General features: G+C 38.5%; 1 protein-coding gene across 1 annotated transcript; it reads right to left on the bottom strand.

Annotated features, from left to right (window-relative positions):
• Nucleotides 1–2438: 2438 nt before the first annotated feature.
• LOC133221232 (ras GTPase-activating protein 1-like) lies at nucleotides 2439–18075 on the bottom strand. Its single transcript, XM_061369943.1, has 9 exons — nucleotides 17926–18075; nucleotides 15361–15518; nucleotides 15000–15076; nucleotides 11223–11395; nucleotides 10910–11069; nucleotides 10598–10740; nucleotides 9755–9870; nucleotides 6273–6359; nucleotides 2439–2526 (listed from the first exon to the last, which is right to left on the bottom strand). The coding sequence occupies exons 1-9, from the start codon at nucleotides 17995–17997 to the stop codon at nucleotides 2439–2441; spliced, it is 1074 nt and encodes a 357-aa protein (XP_061225927.1). The 5' UTR covers nucleotides 17998–18075.
• Nucleotides 18076–18542: the final 467 nt, after the last annotated feature.

The raw sequence follows: 18542 nt of genomic DNA, 5'->3' as shown, positions 1-18542 counted from the left end.
GTTTCAGTTAAGAGATTAGTGTCCAGCATAGGGGGTTTTGGTTTGTTTTTAAATAATTATGGTAAAATCTGGCTTTCCACTTGCAGGCCATTTAAGTGTTCCAAAATTGACATGGTTATTATATACACTCTAAATTTCACAGTGCTTCATGAGAATGCTGTCTATCTGTATGTTTTGTTCTTCTGTCTTTATGCCCCCTTTCCCAATCAGCATTGCAATTAATTAAAAAATAGGTTCCAACTTTTTAGGCATAGGTGGAGCTTAGACTGAGGCACTAATCATACATCTAATGTCAGTTGTTCATAGTATCTAGTGCTTAGTACTATACATCCCTTTGAAGATGCAATGCTGAAAACATTAGTCTTAGGATTTGGAAGTTCAGGTGAAGTGAACTGATCTAAAGAAATGTATTCTTTTAAAAAAAATCAACTAAGAAGGTTGAAACAAAGGACTTCTTTTCAGTAAAGATTTTTGAGAACAGTCATTGAGGTGGTAGGATGGGCTCATTGCTGCTGAAATCGTAGTCTACCTCCACACCCAGCCTTCAGAATATTTCCCCTCCCCACCCCATTACAGCAAGGAAGCATGTTAAAAGCTTTGCTCCAAAATAAAGAGGGCCCCCTTCCTTTTCTTTTTTATTTTTAACAGCTCTAAGATACCTATATAAAGTCCATAAATTTACCTTAGCAAAAGTGAAGAATATTATCTGAACTTCTATACAGGACTAGCACTTATAGACAAGCTTAAAAGGGATTACAGAAATTTATGGATAACAACTCCATTTACAGCTGAAGATACAGTGGTGTCAGTGCAGTCCTCAAGTTAGAAAATATGTAACTCATAAATCTGAAGATGATAAAAATACTAAAGAAAGGATCACTATATACAGGACCAGGTTCTTTAATGCTTTCACCAAAAAGGGCATGAAAATTATTAAAAGAGAAAGATTTTATTTTTTTTTCACTCACTCAGGCCTTCTCATTTAGTAGAGCTTAAAGAGAGAGGACAGAAAACTTATGTTGTCTGAAAAGCTGCCTATAAAGGCAAAAAAGGAAAAGATTTTCTCCCAGGTAGTTTCTGACACAAATGATTTCGGTTTCTTCTGATTTCCAAACCAAGATTTTGCAGGTAAAATTGAGAAAGTGTTAGGGATGGAAGGAGGAACAACAATGGCTAGTGCAAACCAAATGCCCTCTTCCAAAGGGGAAGAGTGTGAGGAGTTCTGCCCCTGAGGAGGAAGGAGTGGCAGAGACAATGTGTGATGAACTAACCGCAACCCCCATTCCCTGTCCCCTCCAATCTGCTTGGGAGGGAGATGAAGTAGAAAAAATTGGAAATGAAGTTGAGCCTGAGAAGAAGGGAGGGGTGGAGGGAAGGTATTTTAAATTTAGGTTTTATTTCTCATTATCCCACTCTGATTTGATTTGCAATAAATTAAACTAACTTCCCTGAATTTAGTCTGTTTTGTCTGTGACAGTAATTGGTGAGTGGTTTCTTCCTGTCCTTACCTTGATCTGAAATCCCATCAACACAGCCTTATGTCTAACACAACAGTAACACACATACTAGTTGTATCTGTAAGACCTCAGCTATATCTGTAAGTTAAAATGCTCAGAAACATTTCTAGGTGCTTAAGCCAACTGCCATGGAATAATTCATGCCCTCACTGTTAAAGCTTTACAACAACGCCCCACATCAACTGTGTCAGTTGTAGTCCCGGATGCGTGCCAACACCCAATCTCACCTAAGAACTGCTTAGAGGAATGCTCTCTGATATCAGCATGAATGCCTCCCCAGTCAATACACTGGGAGGTGTGCAATAGGCTGGGAGGGGACACAACTCAGAAGATGACCCAAAATAACCAAAGAGATATTCCATACATATAACTTCATGGTCAGCAATAAAAGGGAAAAGAGGGGGTTTATGGATGCTATCCATCTTTTTCTCAGGAACTGGCTGGGCATTGGTCTACCCGTGGAAGGTGGCATGATTGCCTTTGCATCACTTGCTTTGTTCTGTTCCATTTATCTTTCACTTATTAAACAATTATTTAATTTTTGTTTGTTTTATCTTGACCCTTAAGTTTTCTTGTTCTTATTCTTCCTTTCCTCTTCCCCCATCCCACTGAGGGTGAGGAGGGAAGTGAGCAAGCAACTGTGTGGAGCTTTATCTGCTCACTGGGGTTAACCCACAAAAATTTTCTGCATGAAACTTTTCTTTAACATTATTCTTTTTTTTTTTTTACTTGAAAAACAGACATTGGGAATAAACACTGTCTAACCCTTGAGGGTGAAAACTGTATGCTGTCTTCTTTACAGAGAAAGCGAATCAGTTGATATGGATAACATGACTTTGGACATAGTGTTCAAAAGACTTCATATTTTGCTAAATTAGGCACTAAAGTAAGTTCATGTCTATTACTATATAAAGTATGAATTCAGTCTGAAGCATAGTCACCTGAGATTATATTAAACATCCTTGGATTCAGGATAGCAGGACAAATCAATCGAAGAAAAACAAAGCCGCTGAAATGAAAAAAAAAATAAATTGTTCTGTTCAATAATAAAGTTAAAGAATTAATTTAGTCTTTAAGCATTTAAGTCAGTGTGGAAATCTTTGTGAGACAGATGACAACCAACCAGCCTGTGTTCTGTGAATGTTTAAGAATGCATTCTTAATTAAGAATGTCTCGTTATGATTTCAACTATGATAAAAACAGAAAAAAAGCCAACCCAGGCATATTGATTTCCCAATTAAAGTGAACCTCTGAAACCACCTGGGAAAAGCTTAACTGTAAAGCCATATTGAAGCCTGTTGTCCAAGACCACACTAGCTTTAAAAATGAGGAACACTTAATCTCCTGCCTTCCACAAGTGTTCCACTGCCCACTACAGCAAATAATTCATCCTGCAGCCAATGGCTTCCCCAAGCCAACATATGGAGAGAAAGAGTGCACAGTCAGAATGGAGCCTCTCTTAGACTTAGTTCAGCTTGGACTGATACATATCCTGATAACAGAACACTATTATCCTAGAAGAATAATACTAGATCAGCTACTTTCCTCACAGAAAGTCACCCAGACAATCTAGAAAGATAGGGAATAGCACTCAGTTTGACTGCAGAACTAGGAACTTATTAAACAGAAACCCAAAATAGCCTTCAGTTTAGCATGAGAAAAATCTAAATTTCTGTTGACAGCTGAAGCAAAAAGGTATCCATCTGAGGTTAACCATAATTCTGTAAGAATGCTACAAAATAAAGTCACATATGGACCAACTAAAGCAATTTAACTCACCTCTCATTTTGGTCAGTGTGTGGACACTACCAGCAGACTGTCTTTTCAGTACTGCAATACCAAAGCCTGACCACTTGCAAAAGTGGACCTTGCATTACCTTGCTTGTTAAGTATACAGTGACATTATTGGTTTAGTGCGAGGTGTCCCTGGCCATGGCAGGGGGGTTGGAACTTGATGATCTTCAGGTCCTTTCCAACCCTAACTATTCTATGATTCTATTATTAATTGGAAGTGCCACATGTAGCAGTGAGGTTAATACACCTTTCATGTATCCAAACTCTTGATTTCCAATATATACTGTTATAGAAGTTTCTTATTTCTCCAAGAACCATGGATTATGGTCTGACAAAACACTCCTGGCCCAATGTGAAATAAAAATATTTTTTGAGATTAACTTAAAGTTATGAGGAAGTAAATAATTTTGAAGTCATGGCACATATATCAGTTTCTCTTGTAGACAGCCTGAACTTGAAGACAACTGGGGTATGGACCTAAGATGGACCTCGCAGATACAGAAGAGTTGATGATTCTTACACTGGTCAAACTGTATAAAATAAGAATGAGTCAATACCTATGCATGGATTTTTACAACCAGACAGAAATGGCAGCAATTTCAGAATGATACAGAATAGAAGCTACCCAGACAACTTAAAAACTTGTCTTTGAATATGCAATCATTCTTGGACCAAAACTAGTGCAATAAAAGATAATATTCTTCACTGTAGGCTGCAAAACCCCCTGTACTCTAGAAACAAATCACAAGTATCCACTTATGAAGGCTAAGATGATGAAAGGGACCAATATTTATGTTATCCAGCAGAGACCCCAGGAAAACTGTGAATGCCAGCTGTATTCACTTAAGGAAAGCCATGTGGCTCTTCAGAGATGGGGAGGAACAGAAAGATTTGCTTCTAAGTTCTACACACTTGTAATAGGCTAGCCCCAACACCTCTGATAAGAGCAGCCTCAATCTGAAGGCAAAACTCCTGCATAACACTGTTGGCTGGCATTTTATTGAAGATATTTTTTCAAGAAAATCTTGAGTCACTATTGTTACAAACACTAAATGACAGGGAAATAATCATGGAAGGCACTGTATTAATTACAATAACATTTACTGAAACAAGGGGGGGGGGAAAGAGCATCCATGTCTTAATTTCTGTCTCCAGCCAAAGTGATAAACGAAAGTCAATGATAAATCATCTGGAAGACACTGCTCAATGGGAGATTAACCTCAGGAAATCATATCAGTGCCAGATACTGGTCTACCAGCAATCTACGCTTGCAAAAAACAGGTAAAGCAAATGTAGGAGAGATGTGGCTTTGATACCCTTAAACCTCCAATATAATTTAGAACAACAGTGTGAAGGCCTGATTTTTGTTAAAGACTTTTTTTACCTGTACTGGCAACTGATAGTGTTAAAGGAAGAACTATTTATTCGATTGATTTTTTAAAGCAGACTGGAGTTTTTGTAATCAGTGCTAGTCTAGAGGAGACAGGTTCAGTAGCCTGCAACATTTTTAAAGAGGCTATGGAATGTTTCAACATGATTGGGCTGGAGCAGAGAAATGAAACAAAACTGGGACAGCATAGAGATACATATTTTCAGAAATTAACACCGTGTGGTGATTCTGAGTGGTCAGCACTGGGAATCTTCACTAATGCAGAACTATACAATCCAATGCAGACAGTACCTCATTGAAATCTAATGACAGTCCAATCACCTTTCTGAGAAGGTGTTAATTTCCTTAACATGTTATATCTGCATTTTAAAGGACATTCATCTTAGCATGTGTAAGATTTTTCCAATAATTAACACATATGTCATGATTTAAGCCCAGCCAGTAACTCAAAACCACTCAAAACTGAGGGAAGTGAGTGAGTGGCTGCATGGTTTTGAGTTACCGGCTGGGCTTAAATCACAACAGTTCTTTTTGGTGGCCAATGTGGGGCTGGAAGGGTTGAGATAACGACAGATCTGAGCAGAGTGTGTCTAATCATATTTGTGATAAGCATTCATTGTTTTGGATTAATAGTCACTTGTCACAATGTTGATTTATTTTCTCTCAGAGTTGTTGTGCTTGGTCTCAGAGTTTCAGCATGTCACACCTTACTTGCAGCCAGTATTTGCTGTTTTAGTGTTTATCAGCTGGGGGGAGTTACCTGGAAGGCCCAGATTGCTGCTTGGTTTGGGCTGGGTATTGGTTGGCAGGTGGTGAGCAATTGTATTGTGCATCACTTGTGTTTATTGTTTTCTTTTCCCCTTTTAGTTTTATATTTTCTCCCCTTGTTATTACCCTTATCATGATTATCATTGGTGCTAGTAGTAGCTGTTTTGTATTATACCTTAGTTACTGGACTGTTCTTATCTCAACCCATGGGATTTACATTCTTTCAATTCTCCTCATTATTTTGATTCTCCCATCAAAAGAGTGGGGGAAGGAAGAAGGGGGGGAATGAGTGAGCAGCTGCATGGTTCTGAGTTACAGGCTGGACTTAAACCACGACAACATACTACATCGGAGTCCCTGGATAAGGCATGGTCCTCCCAGATGGCATGACAGGAACATTGTCTTCAGAGGTCACTGCTCTCCAGGGGTATCACAAAGGTTAACTAACACTTTGAGAGAACTTTTTCTCTTTCCCAAGATGAAAAAGGAAATCATTATTTTAGATTAGCATGTAAAACTTAAAAAAATTCAAAGTTAAAGCTACTAAGTATTGCTATACTGACCTCTATAATACACCCCTAGCAAGGCTCCAACAGCATGACTAAGAATCTAGAAAGCTCTCAATCCTTAATTGGGATATCATGACACAGTACCATAATAACGTTACATATTCTTGTAACCTATATAAGGTACTATAAAGTTTTGGCACTAAAAGAAAAAAATAGATAAGGACACTGAAGTATGACAGTAATAAGACATTAAAAGATTATTTTCAACATAGAATAAAGTGACAAGTAACTTACCTAACAACTCTTGTTCTCATTGTGGTATTAGCTGGCCACTTGCTTTGAACAGACTTTTGCAAGCATCCGTAAATATATCTCAATGTCCTGTAAAAATAATAGCTAATTAATAATTTTATTAAATCCCTTCATTGAAAAAAAAAATGGTCAGAAAGGATCTAGTCCAACCTCCTGCTTAATGCAGAACTATTATCAATACTAAAATTATGATTCAGACATAATCTTTAAATTATTTTAAAACCTGCTATGAGAGTCCATTTACCAATGGCAAAGAAAGTCCTTGACTAATACACTATTCTATTTGTGCAGGTAAAATTATGATAATTCACATGTGTGTTAAATGCTTTATGATAGTTTTTTCCTATTACTTAGGTGGTGTTTCCTTTTAAAAAATGAAAAAAAAAATTTTGGTGGCTTCCCCCCCCCCACTTTTTAACTGAACAAATAACAACTTGTGCATCCATAAATACAGGTTAGGTGTAGTTATGAAATAGTCCTCTCCTATCAGAAAATGGGAGTATTCTGGTGTATTTCAGAAAATGTTAAGACATGGACCATATACTTAAAAGACTGAAGATTTTAATGCTAACCTTGCCATCACTGACCCAGAAGAATTTTCGGTGTTAATCTGCCATTCTGTGTTGGGTTGACCCCAACCAGCAGCTAAGCCTCACCCAGTCATCACTTGCTCACTTTCCCTCATCATGATTGGGGAGAGAATCAGAAGGCTAAAAGTGAGAAAACTCGTGGGTTGAGATAAAGGCAGTTTCATAGGAAAAGCAAAAGCTGTGCACACAAACAAAATAAGGAATTCATTCACTACTTCCCATTGACAGGCAGGTGTTCAGCTATCTCCAGGAAAGTAGGGCTTCATCACGTATAATGGTTACTTGGGAAGATAAACACCATAACTCCAAATGTCATCCCATACCCTCCCTTCATCCTTAATTTCCTGCAATTTTATTGCAGAACACAACATCATATCATATAGAATATCCCTTAGGTCAGTTGGGGACAGAGCTGGGACAGCTCTGTCCCCTCCCAACTTCTTGCCTACCTCCAGCCTGCTTGCTGGGAGGGGGGGAGGAGAAAAAACAACCCTCAACACTGTGCAAGCACTGTTCAGCCAAAACATGGGTATATTATCAACACTGGTTTACTCACAAATCTATAAAACACAGCACCATACAGATTGCTATGAAGAAAATTAACTCCATCCCAACCAAACCCAGTACAAATCTCCACCCCTTATTCCATACCGTTTGCATCATGCTTGGGTCCTACACTATCCAGTACATCATCATTAATAACCCCCACCCCCTTCCCATCCTTTAGTATACATACATATATCATTCCCTTAGTCCATGCCCCCCCCCAGTGTCCATAAAATGTTCATTGAATTAATTTAATCTGTAACTTGGGCTCCATTTGTTATGGTGGTCACTCAGGACAGAAGAGGTGGTGCGTTGTGTGGAGTCATTGGGCATCAAAGCCAGTTCAGAATGGGTCACTGCTGCACTTGCCCAGCTTCTTGCAGAGCTCATCCACCATTAGTTCAGGTGGTCCCTGTTATAGTATTTCTTATAGCATACAACTCAAATCATCATTTAAACATATCCATTACAGTCTTCACCCCTGGTCTTTTTGGACCAGGCTATAGAGTTTAACATTGCAATGAACTCCTCCCCTTGCCCCCTGCTCCAGCATGAATCCTCCATGGGCTGCAGTCCCTTTGGGGGTATACCTGCTCTGGTATGGACTTACCAGTCACTTTGACTCCAGCTCATACTGGAGTTCTTCCATGTTCAGTACAGCTACACTCAACTATGACATGATTTCATTCAGGCTACAATAGTCCACTGTTAGTCTCCACCCTCCATCAGACTTTTGCAGGCTATATGGAACTATTCAATGGTGATTGAGTCTTGCTGATCATTCCTTGACTCTCCAGTTGATGAATCAATTCATGGAGGGGAACCAGAGAGTCTTGGTTGTTGTGTTATTACTGCTGGTTCAATGTTATGGTAGCAGTTAATACCTGCTGCTCTTCAACCTACAGCAACCTCACAACAGAAAGGGTCCTGCAAGAGGTTGGGCAAGGTAGACAGCTGTTTAATCTTCTCTGAATCCATGTCTGCTACAACAAAGGCCTGCTTTTTGGAGTTCTTGAAGTACCCTGTCCTGAAATAGCTTATGCCAAAGATACATGGAGCCTCCAGGCCAATCACAATAGGGTGCTTCTACCACTTGTCCCCTGTAAGCCCATCACAGCCTTCAACACAGGTAACTGCTGGGATCCCCTTGTCACTCCAGAAATCCGGATGGGTTCTACCCCCTTGGACCCTAATGGCATTAGGCTACACTGTGCACCCATGTCCACCAAAGCCTTATATTCCCATGGGTCTGATGTGCCAGGGCATCGAATCCACACAGTCCAATAAACCTGGTTGTCCCTTTCCTCTGACTGGCCAGAGGAAGGATCCTTCCCTTCTTGGTTGGAGCATTAATTATCCAGCTCCTGTGACTGCAAACCAGAACTCCCTTCACTAGGATCAGAAGGAGGATCAGCCCATGCTGGAGCAGGCTCCTGGCAGGACCTGTGATCCCATGGAGAGAGGAGCCCATGCTGGGGCAAGTTTTCTTCCAGGAGCTGTGGCCCTGTGGGGGACACATGCTGGAGCAGTCTGTTCCCAAAGGACTGCACCCTGTGGAAAGAACCCACGCTGGAGCAGTTTGTGAAGAAGTGCAGACTGTGGGAAGGACCCACACTGGAGAAGTTCATGAAGAACAGTCTCCCATGGGAGGGACCACCCACACTGGAGAAGTTCATGAAGAACAGTCTCCCATGGGAGGGACCACACACACTGGAGCAGGGGAAGAATGCGAGGAGGAAGGAGCGGCAGTGACAACATGTGATGAACTGACCGCAACGCCCATTTCCTGTCCCCCCTGCACCACTTGGGGCAGGGAAGAGGTAGAGAAAATTGGGAGTGAAGGTGAGACCATGAAGAAGGGAGAAATAGGGGGAAGGTGTTTTAAGATTTGTTCTTATTTCTCATTACCCTGCTCCAATTTGATTTGCAATAAATTAAACTAATTCCCCCAAATTAATTCCCTGCTTTGCCCATGACAGTAATTGGTGAGTGATCTCCCCCTGTTCATATCTCAACCCATGAGCTTTTCATTATGTTTTCTATCCCCTGTCCAGGTGAGGAGGGGAGTGATAGAGCATCTTTGGTGGGCACCTGGCATCCAGACAATGTCAACCCACCACACGTGCAAAAAGCACAGTTCATTCAAGTGTTGATGTTTTGCTTTTTTGGTGTTTGTTTTTTTTTCTCTGTACATAGAACAACCCTAAAGAAATTAATCTTAAGACTGATTAGTATAAGGTAAACCAATAAGAACACCATTTCATGGTGCAATGTAAATCACACAAACAGGAATTTTCAAGTGCAAATTTGAACAGATTGCAAACTTACGGAGGTAGTATCTCTGCAGCCATGAATATTTTTTCCAACAATTCTGAAAGTATACTGAGTAGATGTGCCAAATTAATGTTTATATCTTCATTTTTTTCTAATTTCGAGGGATTTAACTAAAACCAAAAGGAAAAAATACTGTTTCTTCTCTTGAACAGAACTACATGCATAATTTTATAATATTAGACACCGAATGCTATTTCAAAATAAATCTTCCACTGCTGTACAAATCTCAGAATTGTACAGAAAATACAAATCTGCTTCAAGGGCTAGCCAGGAAACTAATGTGAAAAAGCAATGTTTTTAAGTTCTAGTGCACTGATTTTAACAGCACAGACATTTAACACTATCCATAACTGCCCATCTTTTTTTAAGTACATATATTTTCATATCTTATAATCTAGTCTTCTGAGGACACCCTCCCCCCACCTTTCCATAATTAAGTTCAAGTGGAACAGAAGTCAGGACGGTCATTTTAGAAATAAATATAGGATCTAACACAAGCACTTAAGGTAAGGGAGTTTTAAAATGAAACTAAGTTCAGACATTGACTTTAGTATATCGAGCTTAACACAAGTTATTTAGGGTAGACCATTCAGTAACTGCTGCAAAGAACCTACAATTGCTAAAGAATAAACACATAATTTAAAGAAATTTTATTCTAAACACATATTTAAAAGTGATGCTATGAACATTGTTTAAGGTAACGTTTAGAAAAAACTCATAATCAGTTCAGTTCCATTATTGAAATTATTTCTGAAGGATTAATAAATGCTTCCAAATAAAACAATAGGTAGATCATCATTTCAACAAATCAAAATAAAAAATATTTCAAGGTATCACCTCACAGGACTGCTTGCTCTCCATTATCTTTAATATACTGTCTTTCAGTGCATGGTGAACAAAACGTGTTGCTGTGGTTTTCATATATTGCTCCATTAGTGTACTTGCTAAAGTGGTGGCACGAAACAAAGTAGTAGCTTCATCTGAAAAAAATAAAGTGAAAAGATGGGAAAATGAGACAACAAAAAGCAGAGGAAAAAACACGCTGTGTTCATAGTTTGATATATGATGTAATTAAGGAAGGAAGCAGAAACAAAGATGTAGAAGCCCTTCCCAGAACTTCAGTAAATGTTAGTGCAATTGGAACAGTACCTTCCATGCTTATTTCCCTGTCATTTAGTGTTCGTAACAATAGTGACTCAAGCTTTTCATGAAGAAAAATCTTCAATAAAATGCCAGCCAACAGTGTTCTATCCTGTCCACAAACATGTGATAAGGCATAGACTACATGCATCTCTTTCTGGAGTATAAGCTGAAAAAAACACGAATAATGTTCAGAAATGTGTCCTAACATAACAGTCACTACAAATACTAATTAGCGACATTTATTAGTGTTATTGAAATCTCTCTCAATCAACAAAGAAAATTAATTTTGACAGAAAAACTGAGGAAATAAATTTAATACCTCTTTAAACTCACAGTACTCCTCTTCTGGCATGATCTTCTCCATAGAATACCGTGCTCGAACACGCAAAGATCCTGGCTCAGTACCCTTCAGTGGCATATAGGAACTGAGCTGAAACCACTCGTCTGTTGCATGTCCTTTCTGTAATCGGCTGAATTTGCAACGCATAAAAACTTTAGGAAAAAAGGCATGGTTATGTAGGTTATGTCCAGCAAAACAGTGCTATTATTGAATAAAAAAGTCTGTTTTCAGCACATCACCTTGTTTCAGCAAGAGTATTAATAAAAAGAATCAAAATTTGTGCCATGAAGTATATTGACAGATTATCTCTTAAATGCTTTCAGACTCCTGAAAACTGAAGCTGAAATATAAAGCATGGGACAGGTCTGAAAACAACAGAAAAGTACTTGGAACAAATCTTGTGTGGGGGAGGGGTGGGGCGTGGGTTTGCATTGCAGGCAATAGAAAGGAGGCAAAGGGCTGAAGTTAAATGACAAGTATGGTGGGAAATGAAATACCTTGAAAGCAAAGAAAACAACATTGTGTGGCTCAGAATCCAGGTGTGGGGTTTTGGGGGAGAATTTTTTTGGTTTGGGTCAACTTTGGGGGTTTGTGGGGTTTTTTGTTGGGTTTGTGGTTTTTTTGTTTGGAAAGTTGATATGTCTTACCATCTTGCTAGTAGTTTGCTATAACAGAAAAATAGAAGCAAAACAGCTGAACAAGGAAAGTAATTGTTGTGGTTTAAGCCCAGCTGGTAACTGGGCACGCACCCACTCGCTCACTCCCCCCTTCTCTCCCCCTGTTCCTGGAGGGATGGGGAGGAGAATCAAAAGAATGTAAATCCCACAGGTTGAGATAAGAACAGTCCAGTAACTAAGGTATAATGCAAAACTACTACTGCTACCACCAATAATAATAATGATAAGGGAAACAACAAGGGAAGAGAATACAATTGCTCACCACCTGCGACCGATACCCAGCCTGACCCAAGCAGAAATCTGGGCCTTCTGGGTAACTCCCCCCACTTTATATACTGGGCATGACAGGTTGTGGTATGGAATACCCCTTTGGTTAGTTTGGGTCAGGTGTCCTGTCTTTGTTTCCTTCTGGCTTCTTGTGCCCCTTCTCCCTGGCAGACAATGAGACTAAAAGTCCTTGATCAGAGGAAACATTACTTAGCAAAAACTAAAAACATCAGTGTGCTATCAATCAGAGTTGTTCTCAGGCTAAAGTAAAAAAAAACAGTACTGCAGCAGCTACTAAGAAGGAGAAAAAAATTACCGTTACAGATGAACCCAGGACAGTAAGCTCTTGAGAACACAGATCAGATAGAATGGGGGGGAGAACAGGATAACAGAGGACTGAGGCAAATTTTATTCTACAGACCGTCAAGATGTCACACTGGATGTCCGCACACAGAATTGTGTCAATGGCTCAATGTCCAATTGGAAACTGGTAAAGAGTGGTGTCCCTCAGAGGTGAGACAAAGGGGCAGAAAATCACAAAATGGAATATAGAAACCTTTAGAATTAAAGTAATTAAATCAAGCATCAAGTAGAAATGGGAAATTATTTACAAAATACTTTAGACGGCAATGGTAGTATATAAAGTGCTGCAAAAGAATTTGCAAAAGGAAAGAAAAAGGGGAAATTTGAGACAAGGGGGAGCACAAAATTATAAAATGAAATATATAAACCTTTGGAATCAGTTTTAAGTAATGTTAAGTTTGATGGCTTTGTAACAGTAGCAATGGAAAATTATGTGCATGATACATAGAGAAAAAAATAGAGTACAGCTAGCGAACATACTGAGAATTCTCACAAGATAAATCGTTATAGTTGATATAGTTTTAAGAAAAACAGTCTAGAAGAACAGGAAACAGGAATAAGGAGTATCTGGGAACCACAGGTGTCCAGGATGGGCTACAGTTAAACTAACTAATAAGTAGGAGGATAGGAGGATTATTATGTCTCTGGTGCTAATGAACCAATTAAACTGGTATGAGCATCTACTGCGCATGCTTCAAAGGCTGCCAGAAGTGATGAAGATTGTTGGAAGAAGTAAACGACCCTCAGAGACCACCACCACAATTCTGTACGCAAGTGGGGAACTTTCTGGAAAATGATGTAATGCATACGTAGCCTCATGAATATGCATGTATGCCCAGGGACTATAAAAGGACAGCTTGTGTGGCAACTGGGGGACACACGTTAGGAGGAGCTATCCCCCGAGTCTCCCGGCGCCGCAATAAAGAATACCTGCTTGTCAGCTTGAAAACTTTGTTGGCAATTTTCTTCCTGGAGTTTTCTCCAAATCAGAGGTCAGTGTTGGGACCAATCTTGTTCAACATCTTTGTTGGTGACATGGACATTGTAACTGAAGTTTGCCTACGGCACTAAGTTATGTGGTTCAGTTGATGACACACTGGAGGGAAGGGATGCCATCCAGGGGAATTTGGACATGCTTGAGAGGTGGGCCAATGCTAGCCTCATGAAGTTCAACCAAGCCAGGTGCAAAGTCCAGAACCTGGGTCAGGGCAATCCCAGGCACAGCTACAGGTTGGGCAGAGAAGAGATTCAGAGCAGCCCTAAGGAGAAGGACTTGGGGGTATTGGTTGATGAGAAATTTAACATGAGCCAGAAGCGTGCACTTGCAACCGAGAAAGCCAGCTGTATCCTGGCCTGCATCAAAAGAAGTGTGACCAGAAGGTCAAAGGAGGTGATCCTGCCCATCTACTCTGCTCTTGTGAGACCCCACTTGGAGTAATGTGTTCAGTTCTGGTGTCCTCAATGTAAGAAGGACATGGAGCTGTTGGAGCAAGTCCAGAGGAGGGCCACCAGGATGATAAGGTGGCTCAAGCACCTCCTGTATGAAGACAGGCTGAGAAAGTTGGGGCTGTTCAGCCAGGAGAAGAGAAGGCTGCATGGAGACCTCATAGAAGCTGTCAAGTATCAGAAGGGGCCTATGAGGGTGCTGGAGAGGGATTCTTCATTAGCGGCTGTAGTGACAGGACAAAGGGTAACAGGTTCAAACTTAAACAGGGGAAGTTTAGGTTAGATGTAAGGAAGAAATTATTTACTGTGAGGGTGGTGAGGCACTGAAACAGGTTGCCCAAAGAAGTTTTGAATGTTCCATTCCTGGCAGTGTTCAAGGCCAGGTTGGATGGAGTATTGGGAGACATAGTTTAGGGTGTGATTTCCCTGCCCATGGCAGGGGGGTTGGAATTAGGCAATATTAAGGTCCTTTCCAACCCTAACTATTCTATGATTTTTATTTATTCAATTTTAATTGACGAAAGTACCTTCCCACCTCTTTCTCACTGGAAGCAAAAAAGAAAAAAAACCCAAAACAAACCTGAAAAGGACACAATTAATCCCACACAGTTGATCTTAAAACAGATTAAAGAAATAAACTTAATGGAATGTAACATTACATGGAGCAGATTAGTCCTGAAAGATTCTCTTTCCCTTTTTTTTTTTTTGGGCGGGTGGTGGTGGTGGTGGTGGGTAAACATGGTCACGGTATAACATAACAGGCATACTGGAATAGATCTATAAAAGCCGTCAGGTACATAGGATTGTATTACTGTGCATTTTACTACTAAAAAACATGCAGGTTCTTATTGTAAAAACATTAGTGTCAGTAACAGATATCCAAAACATACTAATACAGCTGTATAGTAATCACAGAATATACTCAGTTTTCTTGTGACAATGTTTGACAAGAGCACTGAAATTGTTGCAATATAAATGCATTTTTTACAGAAAAAATACTTACGTATATCTGGATCTTTACTTTTCTTTGTTTTGTTGCTAAGACTTATCTCAAAGCTATTAATATCAGATGAAAGATCACTAGAGGAAAAGACAGAAAGCCTCAGTTAATACTAAACTTGGCCAACATTTAAACTTATTCTAAAGTTACTTCAATACTGAGTTCTCATGATCAGTCAAAGACAATTATATTAACAAAGATACTTACATGCATACATAAGATTCTACCCATGCATTTATGGCCGCTATATAACCATGCATACAATATTTTTTAAAAGCATATGCAAAACAGTACAGCATAAAGAATCTTAAATGAAATGCAATTTTAAAGTGAAATTCAGTAATTCAATAAGATTAAGACTTACTCAAAGACAAATTCTTCTGACCATACAGGGTTTTGCCCTTCCCTGATATGTGTTTTTGCTACCTGGACACTGTTCAGGTAGATGTTACAATATGGATTAGTAAAATGTTTTACTGGGAGCGTATGAGCTTCTTCTACATGTAAAATAAGACTGCTGACCTAAAGAAAATACACAAAATTAATCTTTTTATTTTTAAAGAAAGAATGGAATTTCCCCCTATGTGAAGGCTTAATGTTAAGGTATAAATATTAAATACAAAATATAATTTCCTAATAGAAAGAGCAGGGAACAGGAATAATGGACAAGATTTTAAGAGGCACCAGTGACAAGAGCAACTCAAATAATGTGAAAGTAAACTTCCAGCACCATAATTTTAATTCGTTTTTTACTCTCAAAACCATCGCTACGAGACGTTAAGATTTGCAAGTACAATCTTTTCTATGTATAGAAAATTCTACTGAAGTCAAAGACTTGTATTTTGAATAAGAGACATGGGCAACTCCAAACACAATGCCATATTTGGTGCTTTCCTAACAGATTAGGCTCAGTATGAGTCGGCAGTGTACCCTGGCAGCCAGGAGGGCAAACTACATCCTGGGGTGCATCAAACACAGTACGACCAGCTGGTCAAAAGAGGTGATGATCCTCCTGTATTTAGCATTGGTGTGGCCTCACCTTGAGTACTGTGTGCAGTGGTGGACCCCATGTTTTAAAAACTACATTAATGCATCCAGAAGAGGGCAACAAAGCATGTCCTATGAGTGACTGAGGACCCTGGGTTTGTCCAGTTTGGAGAAAAGGAGGCTGAAGGGTGATCTCATTGCACTCTACAGCTTCCTGAGGAGGGGAAGTGGAGGTGATCAGGTGCTGATCTCTTCTCCTTGGTATCCGGTGGCAGGATGCATTGGAATGGTTCAAAGCTGTGTCAGGGGAGTTTCAGACTTGACATTAGGAAGAATATCTTTACCAAGAGGGTTGTCAGACACTGGAACAGGCTTCCTAGAGAGGAGGTTGATGCCCCAAGCCTGTCAGTGCTTAAGAGGCATTTGGACAGTGCCCTTAATATTATGCTTTAACTTTTGGTCAGCCTTGTAGTGGTCAGACAGTTGGACTAGATGATCACTGTAGGCCCTTTCCAACTGAAATATTCTATTCTATTGTAAAGAACAGTAGATTACATAAAATTCCCTTTTTTAATACACTACACTGTTTTCTCCCTGCTAAAAGTAAGATATTAATCTATACTATAGATTCTCAAAATAATAGCACTTGGAAGATCAATTTCCAGAAAATTAGAATTCTCTGAAATAATTTATATTAAATAAATTTTAAACAGTCTACTATTTTACAAATTCCTGAATTGTATGCAATTCATAGCTTAATCAAATATCTACTGATATCAACTGAAGTCGGTTTAGACAAATACAGAAAATATCATACTTGATCAGGTCAAAATTCCATTTAAATACAATTATTCAGTACCAGAAGTTTCAAAGGACAGTTCAAGACACCCTGAAACTGATAAAATTTCTGTAAGACAATAATGAAAGTATAATTTTTGATCTTTATAGTTATACACTTTATCTACCTTGATCATTCATGCTTTTTATACTTTTCACCTCTCTAGATAGTCCAATACTTCCCACACTTATTTACTTGGAAATTCTTTTACATATTCCATCCTATAATGAAAATAATTTTCTTATTTCCTTTACGCATTTTGATATAAGATAATCAAAACTAACGGTATATTAAATGAGAATACCATAAATATTAAATAGAACCTGTTTTCTGTTCTATTCCTTCATGCAACCTAACACTTTCTTTGCTTTTGAAAGTACAGAATTAGTTCAGATGATCACTCCGTAGGTGCTTCACTTTTGTGTCTCCCAATTTATTCTGCCAGTTCATATATCAATTTACCTAATTTAGTTTGGTTCTTCAAAAGTATTCAATCATCTTTAATGCTGACAACAGAATAATTCTGTGTTTCCTAAAAAATAATAATAATTTATTCATTTTTCCACACACTGATAAAACAGCTACTTCCAACATTCACAGCATCAAAAGAGGGGATTCTTGACTCCTATTATTCTTCAATCATTGCTGATGTAGCTATTTATGACTAACTGTCCTTTATATCTGAAAGAAATTCTGGCCACAACAGTACTCTCAAGAGACCAAAAGAAATAACAGCATAATCACAGTTCAGCATGTATTTGTCACTGAAAAATGAATAATATTAGTTATGCTAGTATTTTGGTTACATGTGACATAATTCTGTCAAATATAGTCAACTGTAAGAGTTAAGACAATACAAATACTGAATTCTTGACATGTTTACTCAAATGTGGTCAGAAATTAATACCTAGCAAAGGATCTGCCAATTGTCTAAAAACATTTTGTTCTTATGTATATAGATATTATAATAAAGCAGAAGTCATTCCATTTGGTTTAACAAAGATACTGAATAAATCCAAGAAAAGAAAGTACAAGAAGGATTTACTATTGTTGAAAGGGAAGTTCTGAGATGTATCATCAATTTGAAACAAGTATCTGCTTCACCTGACGTAGACGTTTATTTGATATCCCTGGACTGTTTTTTCTTAAATTGCAAAATATCTGCAGAGCCTTCATCCAGTCCTAAGAGAGAAAGACAGAAAATAGTGTAACAAAAACTCAGATTCAGGTTCTTGCAGTAGAATAGATGTGTCTAAAAAATATAAAATAATAATACATTAAAATATCTGAAGTTGGGTTTTTTAGCTTAAAAAGAACCAACTTGCATTGAATTCAAAGTATGAAAATTTTGAATACTAAAGCAAAATTCATTGTTTTTTCAGGAAAACTAAATAAACATTTGCAAATTTGAAAGTTTCTCTTTTAGAAATATCAAGCATTACTAATGGATATAAAGTGTGACCTTTATTAATTTTCCAGATTAGTCAGATTGAATTCAATAAAAAATGGTATATAAAATGAAGCAAGACTTGGTTAATTATGAGAAAATAAAAATCAACAAGTCCAACTGTTCTGATCATTCTCTCCTCTATTTTTATATTGCAGTTGTAGTTTACTCCATATGGTTGAAACAAAAACAAAGCAGCATTAACAGAAAAAACCTGAAAACCACAACCTACACTCCGATTCTCTTATCTCCCAAAGATATAAAACAGAGTAGA

Source organism: Neopsephotus bourkii, unplaced genomic scaffold (genome assembly GCF_033783945.1).
Source record: "Neopsephotus bourkii isolate Nb327-2 ecotype Australia unplaced genomic scaffold, CSIRO-AGI_Nbou_v1 NB_162, whole genome shotgun sequence".
Taxonomy (NCBI): domain Eukaryota; kingdom Metazoa; phylum Chordata; class Aves; order Psittaciformes; family Psittacidae; genus Neopsephotus; species Neopsephotus bourkii.
This window is presented reverse-complemented; position numbering and strand designations above follow the sequence as displayed.

What these genes read in the sequence shown, in the direction of transcription:
- LOC133221232 (XM_061369943.1), bottom strand. Translation starts at nt 17,997, where the DNA reads ATGAAGGCTCTGCAGATATTTTGCAATTTAAGAAAAAACAGTCCAGGG. An exon ending in TCAGAAGAATTTGTCTTTGA is followed by an intron (nt 15,077 to 15,360) that starts GTAAGTCTTAAT and finishes CTTTTCCTCTAG; the next exon opens with TGATCTTTCATCTGATATTA. An exon ending in AAGTAAAGATCCAGATATAC is followed by an intron (nt 11,396 to 14,999) that starts GTAAGTATTTTT and finishes TTTTTCCTAAAG; the next exon opens with TTTTTATGCGTTGCAAATTC.